This window comes from Podarcis erhardii (assembly GCF_964252035.2).
Source record: "Podarcis erhardii genome assembly, chromosome: 11".
NCBI classification, from domain to species: Eukaryota; Metazoa; Chordata; class Lepidosauria; order Squamata; family Lacertidae; genus Podarcis; species Podarcis erhardii.
The window spans coordinates 52,346,796-52,368,699 of record NC_138501.1 but is presented as its reverse complement, the minus strand read 5'-3'; the positions used below and the strand labels follow the sequence as shown (position 1 = coordinate 52,368,699).

General features: G+C 46.6%; 1 protein-coding gene across 1 annotated transcript in view; it reads right to left on the bottom strand.

Annotated features, from left to right (window-relative positions):
• The window catches only part of LOC309352307 (CUGBP Elav-like family member 4), a gene marked incomplete at its 5' end in the record, with an annotated part of 63,384 nt that overhangs the window by 22,132 nt on the left and 19,348 nt on the right, over window positions 1–21,904 (bottom strand). Inside the window, 2 exons of the mRNA XM_081880667.1 lie at window positions 9,366–9,533; window positions 20,203–20,346. Of these exons, the coding sequence (XP_081736793.1) occupies window positions 9,406–9,533; window positions 20,203–20,346 (272 nt within the window). The 3' untranslated portion in view covers window positions 9,366–9,405. The remainder of the gene's footprint in view (window positions 1–9,365; window positions 9,534–20,202; window positions 20,347–21,904) is intronic.

The window sequence follows — 21,904 nt, the reverse complement described above, 5'->3', positions numbered from 1 at the left end:
TGAGGCTTAGGTCTGTTGTTCATTTAATCAGCTGTTCGGAGGACATTGTATGTCTTGTCATCAGGGATGTCATCGTAAGTGCTCTCCTGTGACAGCTGATCAAGCAGCTTATGCGTAGGACCCCCAAAGGCAAAAAAAAGCATTAAAAAGGTTGCAGGGCCTTTACACTGGTGGTACCAGTGTTACACAAGTGTCTCCCTGCTGAAATACAAGAGTCCCCCATGGGTGCTATTCAATACTAGCCCTAATCAGAGTAGATCTATTGAAGCTAATCTAATATAATACAGTCATAGCGTGGGTTAAAATTGCTTCAGGTTGAGCATTTTTGGGTTATGCCCCACGGCGACCCAGAAGTAATGGAATGCGTTACTTTCGGGTTTCGTCACTTGCGCATGCGCAGACGCTCAAAATGACATCATGCGCATGCACAGAAGTGACGAATCATGACCCGCGCATGCACAGACGCGGGTTGCGTTCTGCTCTGGACGCGAACAGGGCTCTGGAATGGAGTGGTACCAGAGGTACCACTTGGGTATATAGCTTGGGCCCAGACTATCTGAAAGATTGCATCTCCCTTTACAAACCTGCCCAGGTGCTAAGATCCTCAGGTGAGCACCTTCTCTCACTCTCATCATCTTCAGAGGCATGGTTGGTGATGACATGAGAGAGAGAGAGAGAGAGAGAGAGAGAGAGTGTGCTTCTCCCAAATTTTGGAAAGAGCGTTTAGACGGGCTCTCTTTGTTATCTTTCTGCTAGCAGGCTTGATACTTTCCTATTTAGACAGACCTTTGAAAATTAGGTGCTATCAGGGCAATCAGTATTTTAATGCTGGTTCTAAATGTGTTTTATTGTATTTTTATAGTTTCAAACTAGTTGGTTCTAATTACTTTGTATTTTAAAACGAAGGTTTTTGAATGTTGTGAACTGCCTTGAATGAATCCCAACTTGGGAGAAAAATATATTCAGTCAATGAATCAATCAATGAATGAATGAATGAATCAATCAATCTACATGGCTCACTTAGGTTTATTGATTTCAGTTGGTGTACTCTGAGTAGGACATAGTTACACACAACCTCATCAGCACTGGCACTCTGCCCGTTCTTGAAGACACACCTATTTAGCATTCCCCTGATCTCCTGACTTCAATTGTTCTAATTGCCATTTTACCTCCTTTGATTGCTATAATTGTTTAAATGGGTTTGTTTTATTGAGCATGTTGACTGGGGATCCTTAATGTTTTGACCATAGAATCATAGAGATAGAAGGGATCCAATGGTCATCTAGTCTAACCCCTTGCAATGCAGGAATCTCAGCTAAAAGAATCCATGGCAGATGGTCATCGAACCTCTGCTTATAAACCTCCAAGGAAAAAGAGTCCACCACCTTCCGAGGGAGCCCGTTTTATTGCCAAACAGCTCTTACTGTCAGAAAGTTTTTCCAATTGTTGAATTGGAATCTCCTTTCTTGAAGCCATGGGTTCGAGTCCTACCCTCCAGAGCAGGAGAAAACAAGCACATCCCCTCTTCCATGTGACAATCCTTAAGATATTTGAAGATGGCTAACGTATCCCCTCTGATGAAATTGTTTTCTTGAGTATTTTTAATGATTTGCACACACATATATATATTGTAACATGAAGGGACGCGGGTGGCACTGTGGGTTAAACCACAGAGCCTTGGGCCTGCTGATCAGAAGGTCAGCAGTTCAATTCCCTATGACAAGGTGAGCTCCCGTTGCTCGGTCCCTGCTCCTGCCAACCTAGCAGTTTGAAAGCATGTCAAAGTACAAGTAGATAAATAGGTACTGCTCTGGCGGGAAGGTAAACGGCATTTCCGTGCACTGTTCTGGTTTGCCAGAAAGTGGCTTAGTCCTGCTGGCCACATGACCTGGAAGCTGTACGCCAGCTCCCTCGGCCAATAAAGCGAGATGAGCACTGCAACCCCAGAGTTGTCCGCGACTGGACCTAATGGTCAGGGGTCCCTTTACCTTTATAACATAAAACTGGTGTATATTTGCGAACCACTTAGAGGGCGCCTTCACAGTGAATTAAGCGGTGCATAAGTACCTGAACAAATAACCATCAATGCTGCATAATGTGACTTGAGTGCTGAAGTCCTTCTTAGCCGCGGCGCAACTGGCAGAGAATCTGCTCATTTTCCCTGCACTGAAACCCTCACACATGTCCCTAACAACCACAACAGCAGCACAAGCGCTGACATTTTACTTGGACAGGCTGTAAGCAGGAGTGACGGAAGATTGGGCTGAGAGGGAGGCTGCTTAACCCTTTCCTCACCACTCCTTTCCCCCGCTCAGAACAACCCTCTCCATGACGATTCCCCCTGCTTTGGTTTGCCAGTAGCTTTTCAGCCATGGGTGTAAAAGCAGTTTGGGAAGTGGGATTTTGATCTGTTGGAGGGAAAGAGTTAAGCAGCCTCTTCCAGTGATGGTTTAGAATGGCAGAACAACACCTACGAAGTACCGTATTTTTCGCTCCATAAGACACACTTTTTTCTTCCTAAAAAGTAAGGGGAAATGTCTCCAATTCTGGAGCTGAATTGCCCAGGGGCGAAAAACAAATCATGCTTATAGGGGCAAAAAACAGATCATGCTTTTTTTTTTTGAAAGAGGGAAGTGGATGTTGAAACAAAGCTGCTGATCGTTTGCCGATCAGGGAGAGAGATAAGGGACACTAGAGATAAAGGAGGCTGCCTGGGACAGGGGAGGTAAAGACAGAAAACTTGCAAGGAGAGGAGACAGGAAGACTAAAGCAATGAGGAGAGAAATTAGAAGAAAAGGAGGGGCAAAAACTGCTCCAGCTAAGGAAAAGACACTAAGGTGAAAAAGAGGGAAGGGAATGTTGAAAGGAAGCAGCTGATCGGTGGGATCGGGAGAGAGATAAGGGACGCTAGCAGAGGCTGCCTGGGAGGGGGAGGTAAAAGCCCATGGATCCTCAGGATTTTTACATTGGGTCTCCCCAAATTCACCATCAGATCACATAGCATGTCCATGGCTACAGCCTGCACCAAGAAAATCAAGCATCCAATGTCTTCCGGGGCCGCAATGGTGCAAAAATGTGGTTACAAAGCATGGATCCACATGGATCCTCAGGATTTTTGCCTTGGGTCACTCCAAATTCACCATCGGATCACATGTCTGTGGCCACAGCATGAACCACAAAAATCATACATCCACTGTTTCATTCAGAATATTTTTTTCTTGTTTTCCTCCTCTAAAAACTAGGTGCATCTTATGGTCAGGTGTGTCTTATGGAGCAAAAATACGGTAGCTTGAGGACATGGAATTCTGCAACACAGCCTGGTCAAATCCTGCCTTTTTGCTTCCTTATCAAAGAACTTATCACACAAATGCTGCCTTTAATAAGGGCACAAATGTCTGTCTTTACGCCACGGTAAAACAACACCACTGACTGGATTACCGCCCTCTTGGAACCGCAAGAGGGGAACCTCGCCTGCTGTTTTTTCGCAAAACGATAGCTGTAATTTCCTGTAATATTATTTGGGTGAGGGTGTGTCTTTAATCAAAGTTCCGCGCGCAATCAGGGTTCAATTGCATCGCCTCCCACAGCTCCAGATCTCCCAAAGCAAAGAAGCTGAGCCTGTCTCCCCAACCTACCCCTTGCTCATTAAGGTGCCAGCACTGCAACGTAGCCAAATAGCTGCCCTGCATTAAAAAGAAAAAGAAAAAAAAGAGAGAGGGAGCAAAAAGCCACCCTCATGAACAAGCAGCAAATATTGCTGAATGGAATTTTGCCTCAGCATGGTAATTGCTGATTGTATTTCGAAGCGAACGCGGTAATTAATTATTGCAGTTTTCCATCAATGCGGGCTATTGTATGCCAATCTTAGTATAACCATGATAATTAGCAAACGGGATTTCACATCCATTAGAAATTGAAATTTGCAGTTCATGGGAGAGAACTCTGCGTTGTGCTATTGCTGAAGTGACTGGCAGTTTAAAAGGATGCTATCAGGTTAGAAAATACAGGGAAAGAAACCCATGATGCACTAAAAGAAGGACAAAAATGACTTTAAAATAGTAATAATAATAAAAAAAGCAGCATTTTACGGTCCCCACCCCTTTTGCTCCAGACCCTTCAGACTTTTAGCTTGGGTTTCCCGTTTTCCAGCAGGGTGCAGTAAAGTCAAGTCATAGGCAGGAGTTAAATGCAGGACCTGGTTAGTAGATACTTCGGGAATAATCTGGGTGAGCTCATTTCTCCTGTGGTTCCTCTTAGCGAAGCGCAGCTCAAGAAGGTTCATCAGTCATCCTGCTGCAGCCAAATGCCTTTTTCGGCCAGCTTGACCGCTTAGCAGCCTTGCAGGCAGAAGAAAGCAGACCTGGGACCAGACCTGGGAGCTGGTGAAAGCTCATTTTGAGCCCAGTTGTGACAAAAGGTGAAGGACCTGTTGGACTTGGGGGAGGGACCTGAACTGGTTTGGGGTGATCATGGTTGTCTATTTATGATATATTATTATTCATTGAATTTATATACCGCCCTATACCCGGCGGTCTCATATATAAATATATATATTGAATTTAGGTAAAGGTAAAGGGACCTCTGACCATTAGGTCCAGTCGTGGACGACTCTGGGGTTGCGGCGCTCATCTCGCTTTACTAGCCGAGGGAGCAGCATTTGTCCACAGACAGTTTATCCGGGTCATGTGGCCAGCATGAATAAGCCGCTTCTGGCAAACCAGAGCAGCGCATGGAAACACCGTTTACCTTCCCACCGGAGTGGTACCTATTGATCTACTTGCACTTTGATGTGCTTTCAAACTGCTAGGTTGGTAGGAGCAGGGACCAAGCAACGGGAGCTCACCCCGTCGCGGGGATTCGAACCGCTGACCTTCTGATCGGCAAGTCCTAGGCTCTGTGGTTTAACCCACAGCACCATCCATGTCCCATACTGAATTTATATCCCACCTTTTTCTCCAAAGAGCTTGAGTGGGCATACGTGGCTCTCCCCTTCCCATTTAACTCCCGCGACAAGCCTGTGAGATAGGCTCGGCTGAGAGGCAGTGACTGGCCCAAGCTCACCCAGTGAGTAAGGATTCGAACCCTAGTCTCCCAGGTAGTCCAGCTCTGTACTGTGTATGGAAACATTTTCTTTTATCTGCCCTGAATCTCCCAACATTCAGCTACGCCGAATGCACACAAGTTCTAGCATATTATGAGAGAGGGAGAGAGATTTTCTCTTGTTCACTGTCAGGCAGAGAATTTTTGCAAACTTCTACTTGGCTTCTCTCTTAACTAAAAAGTCCCAGATGCCGCAAACTTCCATTGTAGGGAAGTTGCTATATCGTCACCCTTTTCTGAACCTTTTCCAACCCTGCCATATCCCTTCTGAGGCCAGGTAACCGATTCCAAGGAATCGCCCTGGATATCCCAAGAAGAAGAAGAGTTTGGATTTGATATCCTGCTTTATCACTACCCGAAGGAGTCTCAAAGCAGCTAACATTCTCCTTTCCCTTCCTCCCCCACAACAAACACCCTGTGAGGTGAGTGAGGCTGAGAGACTTCAGAGAAGTGTGACTGGCCCAAGGTCACCCAGCAGCTGCATGTGGAAGAGTGTGGAAGCGAACCCGGTTCACCAGATTACAAGTCTACTGCTCTTAACCACTACACCCAAGCAAACGGCGTCTTTCCGGAGACCCAGAGACCTGGGCAAACATCTCCCTGAAGACTCCTATGTGTTGGAGCAGCCCCTGTCCCTAACTCTCCACCCTGCCACAGCCTACCTTTCCCCCTTCACCTAGAAGGGAGTTTCCCATGTTCTTCTTTCATACGTTTTAGGACATGGAGTGGTATTGGTTACTGTCAACGGGGTTTTGAGGAACGGTCACCCAAAGGACTCCACACGCCTGGCCATTTCTCCCTCATTATTTTCTGTGTCTTACTATCTGGCAGCCACACTGAGTGCCTAGGAATCCTTGCCTTCTCATCTTGACGGGAGGATTTGAAATAGAATATATTGATTTTGGCAGATTTGCCTCAAATGATCCTCTCTTCGTCCTCCCGCCGGCCTGCCGCACACTCACACCTCCCTCCTCCCAGCTCTGCTTCTGTAATTAGAGAGGAAGGGGAGAGAAGAAGGCGGCCATTTTGGGAGGCGGCTTCTCTCCCCCCTTCCCCGCGAAGGATCCTTGGGGGCTTTGTTTGTTGAAGCTTGTGACCTTATCTACCACATCTCAGTGATCTTTTTAATGCCTGAAAACAACTTTGAGAGCATTAGTGGCGAAAACAAGACTTAAAACCACTGTAGGCTAAAACAATTTGTGTTCTAAAAGAGGGATTTGATCAAAGGGATGAAAAAGCACTCAGAATTAATTGAGTGGAGCTTTCTCCCTCCATCTCTCTCAGCTCCTTTTCTTGCTCTCCCTCTTCTTTCGTAGTCTAGCAATGTCTTGGGAGCTTCGGCCCACGTGGGGAGCTTCCTCCAAATGAAATGGGTCTTCCTTGTTTGTTTAACAGTGAAGGTTGGAGACGCACGTCCTTTAGAAGGCAGCGGACACCCAGCACCTCCTTGCAGAAGTGAATGGAGAAGCCTCCTCACAAGGGGAGCTCCAGATAAACATGGAGGTGTCTCTATGGATCTCTACCCAATGGCCTAGTCGCCAATTCCGGACAGGCTCTTTTGGAGCACTTCACAGGGATCTCCTGAGCCACTTTTAGTTGAGGTTAGGCTGGCCTCAATGAGAGCCAGGGCTTTTTCAGCCGTGGCCCTGATCTGGTGGAACGCTCTGTCACAAGAGACTAGGGCCCTGCGGAACTTGACATCTTTCTGCAGGGCCTGCAAGACAGAGCTGTTCCACCAGGCCTTTGGCCAAGGCACAGCCTGACTCCCTCCTTCGGTAATCCACATAGAACTCTAGCCCAATGGTTGCCATTAATTTGATTCTGAATTGATTTTAGAATGAATTGATTTTAGAATGCATTTCAATTGATTGATTGTGATTTTATGTAAACTGTGTTACTTTTATTGTTGTTAGCCGCTCTGAGCTCGGCTTTGGCTGGGGAAAAATTTATTATTATTATTATTATTAGAACAGCCTGCTGTATCAGGACAATGGCCCATCTAATCCAGCACCCTGTTCTTATGTTGGCTGAACAGATCATAGTATCATAGAATTGTGGAGTCGGGACTTCGGACGCCGTCTAGTCCAACCCCCAGCAATGCAGGAATCTAAACAAAATCATCCATGACAGGTGGCCGTCCAACCTCTGCTTAAAAACCACCACGGAAGAAGAAAGAAGAGTCCACCACCTTTCCTGGGAGTCTGTCACCTGATGTATATTTTGCTCTAGGATGCCTAGCTTGGTCAGAATCGAGTACACACTTCCAGAGTTAACACTAAATACATTACTTCTCGTAAATAGCTGCTAGAGGGCTGTGGAAAATTGTGTCTCATGCTTTTTACACTCATCTACCCATATGCTATCTGAAACGAATGGAGCCCATTGGTTGCCAGATGTCATCCCCCCCAACTCTCCTGCCCCACTAATAATGGCGTATGCCAGTGGTTTTCAACCAATGTGCCATGGCACCCTGGGGTGCCTTCAAGGATGGTCAAGGATGCCGTGGGCAACACTGGTGTCTGTCCCTCTTTCCTTCCCTGCCTCCTCTGATGCCCTCTCATGCCTCTGCCTCCCAAAGGCTCTTGGAGGGGGTGAGAGTTCAGGGGTGTTCAGAGGACTCTCAAGGAGAGGACCCTGAGGGAACACTCCACAAGGGGAGGTGTTCAAAAAAGGGTGAGAGGCTGCCAGCTCTGCAAGCAAGTTTGCCAGTAGAAGGAATGATGGTCTCTTTAACCATGCCTCATACTGCCACCCAACTTGGATTCATAGAATCATAGAATCATAGAATCATAGAGTTGGAAGAGACCACAAGGGCCATCGAGTCCAACCCCCTGCCAAGCAGGAAAACCATCAGAGCACTCCCGACATATGGTTGTCTGCTTAAAGACCTCCAAAGAAGGAGACTCCACCACACTCCTTGGCAGCAAATTCCACTGTCGAACAGCTCTTACTGTCAGGAAGTTCTTCGTAATGTTTAGGTGGAATCTTCTTTCTTGTAGTTTGGAACCATTGCTCCGTGTCCGCTTCTCTGGAGCAGCAGAAAACAACCTTTCTCCCTCCTCTATGTGACATCCTTTTATATATTTGAACATGGCTATCATATCACCCCTTAACCTCCTCTTCTCCAGGCTAAACATGCCCAGCTCCCTTAGCCGATTCTACAGGCGCCCGCCTTCTGCTACTTTTTGCACCACCCTCACGAATGCATTTGGGGTCCACTCTTCTTTCTCCAGCCTTTACCGGCCTCGGGTAACCATAACCATCCTCTCCTCCCAGGGAAAGGATTTTGCAAGACTGGTAGAACAAGCGCACATTTCTAAGCACAGAGGACACCTCCCTCCCCGGCAGCAGGTATAGAGTTGAAATAGAAGCCTAAGTGGCACACAAAACCTTCAAGACCAGCAACTTGCAATTGTCCCACCTGCTCATGGTTCACCATGAAAACGGTCCTTTTCACCCATTTGGCATTTGAACTCAGAGTCCGCCATCTAATGCCCCATTGCAAGCTTTGTTGAGGTCTGCACAGGAATAGTCCTAAGCCGAAAGCTCCTTTGTCCTGATCAGAAGGCATCACATTATAAAGACTGGCCACCCCCCCCCCAACCGTACAAGGAATGGAAATGTTTTGACATGCTCAGAACACAGAACTAGCGATATGCGTAAACTGGACAGCCCTTTCAGTTTGGAAACCACAACATCAACTTGTGTCTTTAACACGTTCACCAACTACGAGATTCACAGGTCACTGACAACATCCATCCCACTGCAATGAGGTTTTCACGCAACTTCCTGTTCATTTCATGGGAGTTTTCGGGCGAGACTTTCAGAGTGGAATGTTCCTATGACCCTCCTTGTCAGCGAACAGCCATGGAAGTCATATTGGCGATGGGCATCTATGCACACGAAATATCTACCCCCTCTTAATACCTCTTCCAACTCTCGTTTTTTAGATGTCTGAGCTGGTGCTGGAGAAGAACTGGGGAGTTGACCTCTGTGTCTTGCAAGCTTGACAAAAACGGGGTACAGGATTGGCGGGAAAGGAGGGTCCAGCATGATGCCAGATCACTTATCTTGTCTCTCCCTTTCCAGCACCAACAACAATGCTTAAAGACGTCCAGTCCCACTTCATGTTTATACTTTCTGGTCTAGTCCTAGAGGAGAAGGCAGACCCCCTCAGAGACTGAACGGTCAGGGTCCATGACACAAGAGACGCTATTGGACAACAGGTGACGTTCCCCTGGCCCCTTCCCTCCCTGTGCAGTTACCTGTGCTAGACCTTGCTTATCCAGAGTTTCCCACAATGCTTCAGTAGGGGCGGTTAGCATCCTTTGGCCTCTTCAGCTGCACCTTCAGCCTCTTCATGCCAATCTGGAAGCCGTTCATAGCCTGGATGGCAGCTTGGGCACTAGCAGGATTGTCAAAACTCACAAAGCCTGTCAAGACACAAGGCAAAGGCGCAGGGTTTAACCAGCTGGAGGGGGTCGCCGGGCCACCCCACACACAAGACCAACTTCGAGGATGAGGATGGAGTGTGGGCGAAGGGGGGCGGTGGATGGCAGAGCTGCCAGGTGGCACCAAAGGCAGGAGGGTATGGCTGCTCTGTTGTCATGGCGGGGAGAAGGAAGGGTGCGGATGGAATGAACAGAGCCTTGACCTCTGGCAAGTCTCGACTGACAGGGGAGGTGGGAAGCGAGGCCATGGGGAGAGCTGGCTCCAGGCGAAGGAACTGGCATGGATTGGTGTGGCTCATTTGATGACAACAAGAAACTGAGCCAGGTTCAAGGTCCTTGTGTCTATTTACAAAGCCCTGAACAACTTAGGTCCAGAGTCCCTCTCTGAGACCATAGCTGGTCATTCCCCAAGTTGGTGAGGCTCATTTGACAAGAAGAAGAAACTGAGCCTTTAGTGTCGTTCTCCTAGTCCAGTGGAACTCTCTGCCACTAGAGATTCAGCAGGCACCTTCCGTGCCAACCTTTAAATGCCTGCTGAAAACTTTTCTATTCTGCCCAACCTATGCAGCCTTCCATAATGGTTAAGTGTTAACTTTTTTACACTGTTTTTCTTGTATGGTTCATTATCAGTGTTTGTTTGTTTGTTTGTTTAACAGAAAAAAGGTGCTGTTATTCACCATGAGGTAGTTACAGTAAGTGCGGCACTTTTAACATCTTGGGCGGAAAGGTGACGGTACTGTGTATCCTTGAGTACCCCCAGAAAAAAGCAAGGCTTATTATTAGTATTAGTATTAGTATTAGTATTAGTATTAGTATTAGTATTAGTATTAGTATTAGTATTAGTATTAGTATTAGTATACCACCCTTCATCCATAGATCTCAGGGTAGTTCACAGCATAAAAATACAAAATATTTTATGCTTGTACTGCTGTAAACCACATTGATTTATATTTTTTATATGACAGAGGAGTATACAGATATTTTTTACAAATAAATAAACAAATGTCACTGTCCATCAGAACTCAAGAGTCAAGGGCAGGAACAGTCTCCGTTGCAGCAGGAACACACCCTGAGCTGCAGCAGATCTTGCAGGGGAGGCGAGAGAGGAAGGCTGATGGGATGAAAGGTTTGGGTCCCAGAAAACAAAGGGACTCAGCAGTGGGGTCTGAAACATGGTGGGGTGTGCGTCTGCCTCGAGGCTAACAAAGCCAGGTTCCATTTAAGGAAGTCAGAAAAGGTTGGTGGCTGTGCATGCAAATGTTCAGGACCTGCGTTTGGATTTGAAACTGTAGGAAGAACGCTCTAGCAAGTGGAATAGTCAGTGTGCATGCTTGCTTGCGAACGCATGAACAAGGCTGCTCATTTCTGAGCACAATTCAAAGTGTTGGTGCTGACCTTTAAAGCCCTAGGTGGCCTCAGCCCAGTATACCCGAAGGAGTGTCTCCATCGTTCAGCCCAGACACTGAGGTCCACCTGCAAGGGCCTTCTGGCGATTCCCTCCCTGTGAGAAGTGAGGTTACAGGGAACCAGGCAGACAGCCTTCTCGGTAGTGGCACCAGCCCTCCCATCAGATGTCAAGGAAATAAACAACTATCTGACATCTGAAGGCAGCCCTGTTTAGGGAAGTTTTTAATGTCTGGTGTTCTATTGTGCTTTTAATTCTGCTGGGAGCTGCCCAGAGTGGCTGGGGAAACCCAGCCAGATGGGCGGGGTATGAATAAAAATTATTATTATTATTATTATTAGTATTATTATTATTATTATTATTATTATTAGTCTGGTCATAGAGTCAGAGAATTGTAGAGCTGGAAGGAACCGCAAGGATCTTCCAATCCAACCCCCTTGTGTCTGAAAAGCAGCCAGAGTTGTTCCTTCAAGGAGATGCTTCTGCCAGAGGCAAGTCCCATTTTCCGTGGGCCAGACATGCAATATTTTGTCACTGAAAGTGGAAAAATAAAACGATTCTGCTCCCCAATCCAAGATAACGTGCCCTTTATGGGACTTTGGTGCAGTTTAGAGGGTGGATATAATATTTCTCAGCAATGTGAGATGAGGGAAGATGGTGATCAGGGTCTCCCACTTTTTAAAATGGAGCTTCTAGTTTTATACAGGTGGTGTTTAGCACCTTCCTCCCACAGTGACTATACCCTGTATTAGTTTCTTGGGGTGTGTGTGGGGGGGTAGGGGCGGTGGCGGCTGGAGACCAGGAAGAAAGTTGTGAGCACCAGCAAACCTTATTTCTCAAAACCTTCCTGTTTTGCACTCCTTAGCCTCTGTCCCTCTTTTCATTTCCTTTCCCCACTTTCGTTGCTCAGAGGGTGTACATTAGGGAGTGGGCAGAAGTTTGGCCCTGTTCACATTTAAAGGAGAACCCTGCACTGTTTAATGTAGGGACAGAAACACAGCCATCCTTCAAAATCCACACTTCTTCGAATTTTGCAATGCATTATATTTTGGGTGGGAGGTGGGGGATTGTATTGCAAAAAGTGTGTACATTGGGCAAAATTGCATGCAAGAATGTATGTTAGCAGAACAATATGCTAAAATGCAATTATAAACATACAAAACTGGAATCTGGAGAACTGAATTAAAGATTGGAGAAACGAGAAACTATGAGAAACTGAAACTGTCAGATTCTCCCATCCCTATGGTGCACCTTCACTGCCTAGTTTTGGAGTTCAGACCTCACCCTTTGGTTGATATAAAATACTCAGTGATGGAGAAGCCCTCTCCTCACAGCCTGGTTATAGGTTTCCAATGCATTACATGGGATCAGCCTTGAATTGGGGATGGCAGTAATAATATAACACCCTGAATCGAGTTCTTGGAAGGCCTTACTCTTCTTTAGATGACAGAGAGAGAGAGAGAGAAGGAGAGGTTAAAAAGCTCTTAGCTCATTCTGTGCCTACGTTAATTAATAATCAGAGAAATATATGTACTAGTCTGAAGATGGTTGGTAGGAGGACAGGGTTTTGTGATAAATCTATTTTATGTTTTTTTTTCTCCGGGATTATGTTAAAAGGCTGTGCTAAATAAATGATTTAGCAAGGCTGTAAAGGATCAAGAAATTTGCAAGGGTTGCAGCTCAGGGCATCTGATCTCCCTTGTTCCGCAAAGTTGCCAGCTCTAAAATATGGGAGTTCTTATTCGAAGGGAGTGTCCGGTTTAGTTGCTGCTGCTGCTACAAAGCCGCCCCCGGCAGGAATTTGCTAGGAGCAGCACTTCTGGTGCAGTAGCAAATGGAGGGGATTCATGGCAAGGCTTTTGTGCCTGTAGTTCTGTGGCTTAAGTGTGTTTGTGTGTGTGTGAAGGATGCTTTAAAGGAGTTGTGGAAATTCTCAAATGGAACCCAAAGGCCATCTAGTCCCAATTATGACTATGCCTGAATAACAGGATGACACCTCCAGCATTGCTGCGTCTGTAGAGCTACCACTGGAATCCAGTTTGTTCCCATGGCAATCGAGCCAGGGAAGCTGATATGATGCCCTCCAACTCTTAATGGACCTCAAACTTCCATCATTGCCCTTGCTGCCTGAGGCTGATGGGCTTTGTAGTCCAGTGACATCCCAAAGGCTATCCCTGCAGCAGAGCACAAGCAAGTCATCCAGCTAGTGGACAGCCTTCTGAATTTGGCCTAGTGGCAATTGGACCAGAAAGACCCATATAGTTAGCCCTGCCTAAGCAGCCGCTTGGACGCAGGTGGTGCTGTGGGTTAAACCATAGAGCCTAGGGCTTTCCGATCAGAAGGTTGGCGGTTCAAATCCCCGTGACGGGGTGAGCTCCCGTTGCTCAGTTCCTGCTCCTGCCAACCTAGCAGTTCTAAAGCACACCAATGCAAGTAGATAAATAGGTACTGCTCTAGCAGGAAGGTAAACAGCATTTCCATTCACTGCTCTGGTTCGCCAGAAGCGGCTTAGTCATGCTGGCCACATCACCCGGAAGCTGTACGTCGGCTCCCTCGGCCAATAAAGCAAGATGAGCACCGCAACCCCAGAGTCGTCTGTGACTGGACCTTATGGTCAGACGTCCCTTTACCCTTTACCTTTAAGCAGCCGATACATGTTGCACCGGCTACCTAGCGGTGTGGGATTCTACCAAAGGGAAGCTGCTCTCAGGCCACTGAAGGGGCTCCAGATGTATTGCCAAAGAGCAAATGCCTGTAGGTGGCTCAAGTGATTAAGCCAAGCTGCATGCGACAAAGGCAAAGTGCTGCAGTAGTCGCTGGGGAATGCTCTCTCAAACGGGAGGAAGGCTAGCTATGGTTGGAGACCGGGAAAAAGGTACCCTTGATAAGAATATAAGAGCCTGCTGGACCAGGCCAATGACCCACCTAGTCCAGCATCCTGTTCTCACATTGGCCAAACAGCTGCCATTATGGGAAAACTGCAGGCCAGATCTGAGCACAACAGCCAACTCTCTTCCAGTGGTTTCCAGCAGCTGGAATTCAGAATCATTGCTGCCTCCAACTGGGGATAGTCACAATGGCTAGTAGCCATCAATAGCCCATGCTACTCACCCTTCAAGTTCCTTTTACTGACTTACCTCTGTTCCATATCATGTGTCCCTCCATTTCCCAGGTCTTATTTTCCCCACCAAATAATTTTAAAATCTAAAATCTTAAAAAGGCAGAATAAATGAGAAAACATTAGCCAATGTGTGGAAATATATTGGGTCAAAGCAGTAGACCCATTGCAATCAACGGACAAGTTACTTTTGCCCAGTGATTTCAACGGGTCTACTTGGAGTATTGAATACATTGGACCTCAGCCACTATACATATTTTAGTTGAAGAATCTGGTTGATTTTGTTATCGCTGCAGAGATCTCAGGATTTAACCCTGTACACGGCTGGCTGGCTTGAATCGCACACACCGTCAACTTTCATATTTCTTCCATGCTTCCTTCGTACTAATAAATGAGCTTCTCTATGGAAAAATTGTGATTCAAGCAGTGGAAATGCAAGGTTAGTTTTCATTGATTCGTCACATAATTTCTCCATGTAGGAGTTCATTTATAAGGAAGAGTAATTGCAGAATAATTGTCTAGGAAAAAAATCACCTCGTGGCAGGGTGGATAAAAATCGATGTTTTTTTTTAAACAAACAAACAAAATTGGAGCTTTTAAATTCAAATAGGATTTTTTTATATATAAAAAATCTAATTACAGTAAGCATCTCTTTTCATATAAAATTGTATGGGAAACGAAATCTGAATTTAACGCAAACAAGCAAGTTAACGCCTGGACTTACGTTGTCTTAAATCGACTGTTCTTCTGTGCAGGGAGGGGAGAGCTGGGAAGTTAAACTGTATGAACAACAGAATAAATAATGTATTTCAGCTATTATTGTGGGTTTCTTTCCTGGCCTAGGGACTAGCAGTCATCCTTGGACTACCATTTAGGGAATGCCATCATGTATCTCTCCAGCATCATCCAGAGACATTAAATGGATGGTTCTGCTCTCTCTCTCTTTAAATGCCCTCCATCTATCTGAGCTCTCCACTGTATTCACTTCTTGAATTATGAATATTTATAAACTCTACCAGCCAAGATAGCATGGAGATTTACTTTCTATCTCCTGCAGGGTGGGGCGGTGGAGAACCAAAACTATTTTGCCCACAGACTGCTATCCCTTGCCTTGAAGAAGTTCTGGACACTTACAAGTCCGTCAGCTCCTGTGTATATTTACTCAGAAATATCCCCTGCCTGCCCCCCCCCACTTGGTCCAGCAGGGCTTACTTTGGAGTAAGTGAGCAGAGGATTGCAGCTTTATTATAATAATAAAATAAAAATTTATTATTTATGCCCCGCCCATCTGGCTGAGTTTCCCCAGCCACTCTGGGCGGCTCCTAATCAAGTGTTAAAAACAGTACAGCATTAAATATTAAAAACTTCCCTGAACAGGGCTGCCTTCAGATGTATTTTAAAGATAGGATAGCTGCTTATTTCCTTCACATCTGAAGGGAGGGTGTTCCACAGGGTGAGTGCCACCACCGAGAAGGCCCTCTGTCTGGTTCCCTGTAACCTCACTTCTTGCAATGAGGGAACCGCCAGAAGGCCCTCGGCGCTGGATCTCAGGCTGAACGATGGGGGTGAAGACGCTCCTTCAGGTATATAGGACCGAGGCTTCAAATGCACTCTCGTAAGGCATCCTTGCACATGAGCAGCCAGGGAAGCAAAACAAACACCTCTCCTTCCTAAGCAGAGGTAATTCTGCAGGTGGGCTGCTATGACCAACTTTTTTGATCGTGCTCTTAGGATGTATAAGGCAGGGGTCAGCAAACTTTTTCAGCAGGGGGCCGGTCCACTGTCCCTCAGACCTTGTGGGGGTTCCCATTTCCTTTCTGTTTGTCACCCCTCCAGCCTAGTTTTCCATTCATTCTCAGACACTTTTTCTCTGGCCTTCTACACTGCTTCCACCCCACATTATTTACCCAGCTGCACCTCCTCTTCCAACCTTCCACCTTTGAAAGTTATCCAAAGGGGGACAAAATAACAAAGATTGGACCGAGAATCAATTGAAATATGCAGTCGAGTTTTCTTCTGTGATGTGCCCTTTGCAATGCCACCCACATCCCTTTGAAAGGAAGAGAGAAAAGACAAAGAGGACCCTTGCAACTCATGTGCAGAGGGTTTTTGTTGTTGTTGTTGTTGCCTGGGAAAATGCTGGGCTGTCCCTTTAACTGCAGAACAGCAGAGCAGCTGCTCCTCTCGCGCAGACATGCTTGCTAGGTCTGAAAGTTTTGGTAAGTCGGTACATAACTGACAGTTAGATTTATCTCCCCAATAAGCAATCAACATTATAATAAAGGAAAAATGCTTTCCGTGCACCTTTGAGAGCGCATCAGAAATTAATCTAAACATCAAATTAATTATAGTTTGTAAAATGAATAGTGGCTCACAGCCCTAATACTTGTGCGGCTCTTCCAACGCCCCCCCCCCCGCCGGTCACCCTCCCTCCCTCCCTCCCTCCCTCCCCTGATTGCCTAGATGCTGTCGCGGAATGTGGGCGGAGGGCAAGAAGTTTTATGGGCCTCTATTTTTCATTCATACTTTCCCATCCAACTGGAGATTTTCCTCCTCCCACCGTTCGCAGCTGCCAAATGCCGCGTGAGGCCCTGGCATGGAATAAACTTCACCAAAAGGTCAAGGAAAGGCCAGTGGGTGGGATCGGTGGCTGGGACTTGGAGCCTGCCTAGATGGCAGGGATTTTTAATTAATTAACGGAATTATAGAAGCATAGAACTGTAGAGTTGGAAGGGTCCCTGAGGGTCATCTAGTCTAACCCTCTGCAATGCAGGAATCTCAACTAACACAGCAGAGATGGCCATCTAACCTCTGCTTAAAAACCTTTAAGGAAGGAGAGTCCACGATCTCCTGAGGAAGACCATTCAAACAGCTCTTACTGAAATCAAGATATACTTTGTCCATACATTCCCTTGATCTACCAAATCTGTAACTCTAAAAAGAAATGGGATTTGTCTAGCATGACTTGTTTTGGAGGAACCCATGTTGGGTCTTAGTAATCACAGCACACAATCAATCAATCGATTGGTTTTAAAAAAGAACAAAACCAAATCCATATTTTTGTGGTCCACTTTCTCAGTGGCCAATAGTGGGCTGTTATCCCTTCTGAAAATTGCTTGCTTCATCTCACAAGAATCCATCAAGAGGGCTTCCTTGGGAGGTGGAGGAAGACTTAAGAAAATGGTTAATTATTCCCAGTAGAGATGGCCCCTTGTCCCTGTGTTCGCCAGCCAGGTATAAGTCTTAGAATCACAGAATGGTAGGTTTGGAAAGAACCCCAATGGGAGCCACAGCTGAAGATTCCCTGGCAGATGGCCACCCAAGCTCTGTTTAAAAACTTCCAGTGAAGGAGAGTCCACCACCTTCTGAGGCGGTTGAGCAGCTCTTAGTGTCAGAAGGTTCTTCCTAACATTTAGGCAGAAACTCATTTCTTGTCATTTGAATCCATTGGTTTGGGTCCTAGCCTCTGGAGCAGCAGGAAACAAGCTTGCTCCATCTCCCAAGATCCTCCCTTCAGATATTTGAAGTTGGCTATCATATGCCGATATGATACGTCTCCTCTTCTTCATGCGTAACATACCCAACTCCCTCAACAATTCCTCACATGACCACAAGAAGTGTGCTGAAACTAGTATTGTGAGGACGCGGGTGGAGGAGCAATGCAGCCCTAGATTTACAGCGGTGCTCCACAAATTCTCGGCATGTTTTAGCTTCTCTCAGATCCTTGTTTTTCAGATCTTAAGTCCCTTTCTCAACATTTTCACCCCAGTTTGCGATCTCTCCCCCCCCCCTCTCTCTAACATATCGGTATGCAGTTTTACCATAATACAACACATTGTGTGTTATTTGCATTAATATATATGTATGCAGCTGATTATAATTTTCACTAACCTAGAGAGCCAGTACTGAACTAATACCCTGGGAGACCAGGGTTCAAATTGCCACTCAGCCATTAAGCTTGCTGGGTAACCTTGGGGACCAGCCACTGCCTCTCAGCCTAACCTACCTCACAGGGTTGTTGTGAGGACAAAATGGGGAGAGGGTGAGCTATCTACACCACCTTGGGCTCCTGGGATATACATGCAATAAATAATAAATAACAATAGATAATTTTTCTGCACACATCATTTGGGTGGAGATGTGCGCCACCAAATTTGGAAGAGTGCGGATTTCGAAGGGTCATTGTGTTTCGGTTCACGCACTGTTTTGGGAATTAGGTAAGTTCACTTTAAAATGTGAACCATCCCTGACGTCTCCTCCATTCCTAGTGGGTGAATGGGTCTGGGCACACTTACTACAGTGGTACCTCGGGTTACAGACGCTTCAGGTTACAGACTCCGCTAACCCAGAAATAGTACCTTGGTTTAAGAACTTTGCTTCAGGATGAGAACAGAAATCGCATTGCGGTGGCAGCGGGAGGCCCCATTAGCTAAAGTGGGACCTCAGGTTAAGAACAGTTTCAGGTTAAGAACGGACCTCCAGAACGAATTATCTCCTCAAATGCCTCTGGGAATTTGAACCAGCCCTGACGTCTGCACGACCTCATTATCGAACATGTCCCTGTGCATCCTCACCCCACATCTCAGCCCCCTTTTGGGCTCACGTGACTTGTCATCTCCCACCCCCTATTCTGGTTTAGCCTACTTTTCATCATGTGGTCACAGTCAGGATTTCACATGACTTTGCCTCCTGGATCAGGCCAATGACCCAGTATTGGTTTGTTTTTAGTTTAGTTTTCATTGTGTATTTTGTATTCTTGTTTTGTGTTTTAATGCTGTGAAGCGCACGGGGATCTTCAGATGAAGGGCGGAATACAAATCCATCCATCAAACAAACAAACAAAGCCCAGGACCAGGTTTCAAATCCACACTCAGCCATGAAAAGCTCCCTGGGTCAATTCCTTGGGCCAATTCCTGCCTCTCAGCCTACCTCACAGGGTTGTTTTGAGGATAAAATGGGCAGGTGTGAGAACCATGTTTATCACCTTGAGCTCCTTGGAGAAAAAAGGCAGGATATAAATGTAATCGATATTATAATGAAAACGCCTGCAAGCAGGAACTTAGCCCAAGAGGACTTTGAATCCCAGCAGCTGTTCTTCAGCTGCCTGGGACTGTGGAGCACAGCCATTTCTAGCATGGCTCAGAGAAATCCTAGCATGGTAGAGTAGGAAGGGTCCGCAAGGGTCATCGGAAGGCTGTCGTCACTACCGAATTTTGGAGAGACATTTGGCCGTGTCGGAAAGAGAAGGGTAGGTGATGGAGGAGGGATTTCTTTGGGGGACAATGGCAGGACTGAGGGAGGTGAGCTAATGGCAGGAAGTGGATGGATGGATGGAGCTGACGTTCCCAACCACCGCCCCACATAACAACATAGGCATCCAAGACAGTTAACAGCAGCACAAAGGGGAGGAGGGAGTGAGGATGGGGGGAACACCCTACAGAGAAATCCAAACACTGGGATCAGCATGCTCCGACATGCACTTCATCGCTCCTGAAGCCCAACCCCTTCCATCTCTGGTAAAAAGGAGCAGGCTCTCTGCCCCCCAGGTGCCCTCTCCTTCTGACACCCGGTCTCGCTCACCCAGCTGAGAAACGGTACCCAAGCACATCACTTAGCTTTCCTTACTGCTCCATCTTTGAATTGTCCGCTAAGCTTTTCCTTTGCTGCCCGCTGTCCTCGTTTGACCTGGGTCTTTCTGCTGGTTCCTCTCTTCCTCCTCCTCCTTGCCACCCACTGCCCCAGCCCCAAACGCCTAGCAATTCCCCCATTTCCACCCGACCAGGATTTGGGATGGTGTCCCCAAAGGTTCCTGGAGTCAGTGATCCTCTCTGCAGCAGGGCAATGCAGTTCCAAAGTATGAGACAGTGAGAAGGGAGCCAAGGGGGAAGGGGAGGTGGGGCAGCGGTGGGGGGAAGGGGGGAAGAAGAAGGCAGATCGACAAAGGGAAATCGAGGAGGAGGGGGAGGGGGAATCAGCTAAGTAAAGTTACAAAAAATATAGCAGTATGAGAAGAAAAAGGAAAAGGAAACCAAAAAAATAAAATAAGAAATAAAAAACCAAAAGGTAAAAGGAGTTCAGAGAAAGTTCCTTTCCTGGATGAATCTAATTGTTTTGTTATCTTTACCCACCAAAGCATTTACTTTGGTTTGTCGCCCGATCCACAAACACTTTCGAGGAGATGACATTACCGAATGGCAGGAACATCTGCATCAGCTCTGCGTCCCCAAACTCCTGGGGCAGATGGTAGATAAACAGGTTACAGCCCTCTGGTCCTGCGGGGAAGATGGAGGAGAGAGAGGGAGAGAGAAAAGAGGTAAGGGGTGAAGAAGGCGGGAGCACACGGAACACGAGAACACAAGGCACGTAAGAGGCGCTTGCCGGATCAAGTCAATGGCCCGTCTAGTCCAGCATCCTGTTCTCACGGTGGCCAACTGGGAAACCAGAGTGCAGAGCATTGGTGCACGAGCCCCACTTGTAGTTTCCAGGAGTGGGTGTTCAGAAGCATTGCTGAAGGAGCGTCTCCACCCACATCGTTCTGCCCGGACACTGAGGTCCAGCGCCGAGGGCCTTCTGGCAGTTCCCTCACTACGAGAAGTGAAGTTGCTGGGAACCAGGCAGAGGGCCTTCTTGGTAGTGGCACCTGCCCTGTGGAACGCCTTCTCATCAGATGTCCAGGAAATAGAGAACTATCTGACTTTCAGAAGACATCTGAAGACAGCCCTGTTTAGGGAAGCTTGTAATATTTGATGAATCATTGTATTTTAATATTCTGTTGGAAGCCGCCCAGAGTGGGCAGAAACCCAGCCAGATGGGCAGGGCATGTATGTATGTATGTATAAATAAATATTGCTGCCTCCAACTGTGGAGGCAGAACATGGCAAGTGGCCATCAATAGCCCATCCCCAGTGCCTACTTGCCATCTAAGTTGGTGATCATCACTGCCTCCTGGAGGGTGGGGGAGGTGAGCGCATCACTCCCCTCCTCCCTAGTTGATGTGGAAAGGCTGAGAAACAGATCCCTGAAACTGGTTTGTTAGTTTAGAAAAAAAAGGTAAGTAAGTGGTGACATGATAGAAGTTCATAAATTTATTTATGGCATGGGAAAAGTGGATGGATAAAAGGTTTTCCAGCTCTCTCATAGCACTAGAACTTGTGGATGTCCAAGGGGGCTGAAGCTTGGAAGCCTCAGGACAGATAAAAGACAGCACTTCAATAGTTAAATTATGGAAGTCACATGAATGGCTGAATGGCTTTAAAGGAATATTGGACAAATTCACAGAGGAGAAGGCTATCAATGGCTATTGTTCAGGGAAGTTTTTAATGTGTGACATTTTGATGTATTTTTAATCCTTGCTGTAAGCCGCCCAGAGCGGCTGGCGAGGTACAAATAAATTATTATTATTATTATTATTATTATTATTATTATTATTATTACTATTATTAGCCAGGACGGCTGTGCTCTCAGTTTGTGGAAACCACAGGAAGGGAGAGAGCTTTTGTTTCCAGCTTATGGGGTTCCCACAGGCATCTGTTTGGCCAGTATGACAGGCATAGGCTAATTCACGCCTCTAGATATTTTGAGACTACAACTCCCATGATCCCTAGCTAACAGGACCAGTGGTCAGGGATGATGGGAATTGTAGTCCGAAAACATCTGGAGGGCCGAGTTTGCCTATGCCTGCAGTATGATAACAGGATGTTGGACTAGAAGGGCCATTGACCTGATCCAGTAGGTGCAGGATCTACTTACTGAGTGCACGAAGCTCTTGCAGCCAATTGGAAGCTGTGCCTTGGTTTCTGAACAGTTCCGGGAGATGAATGGACTCCTGGA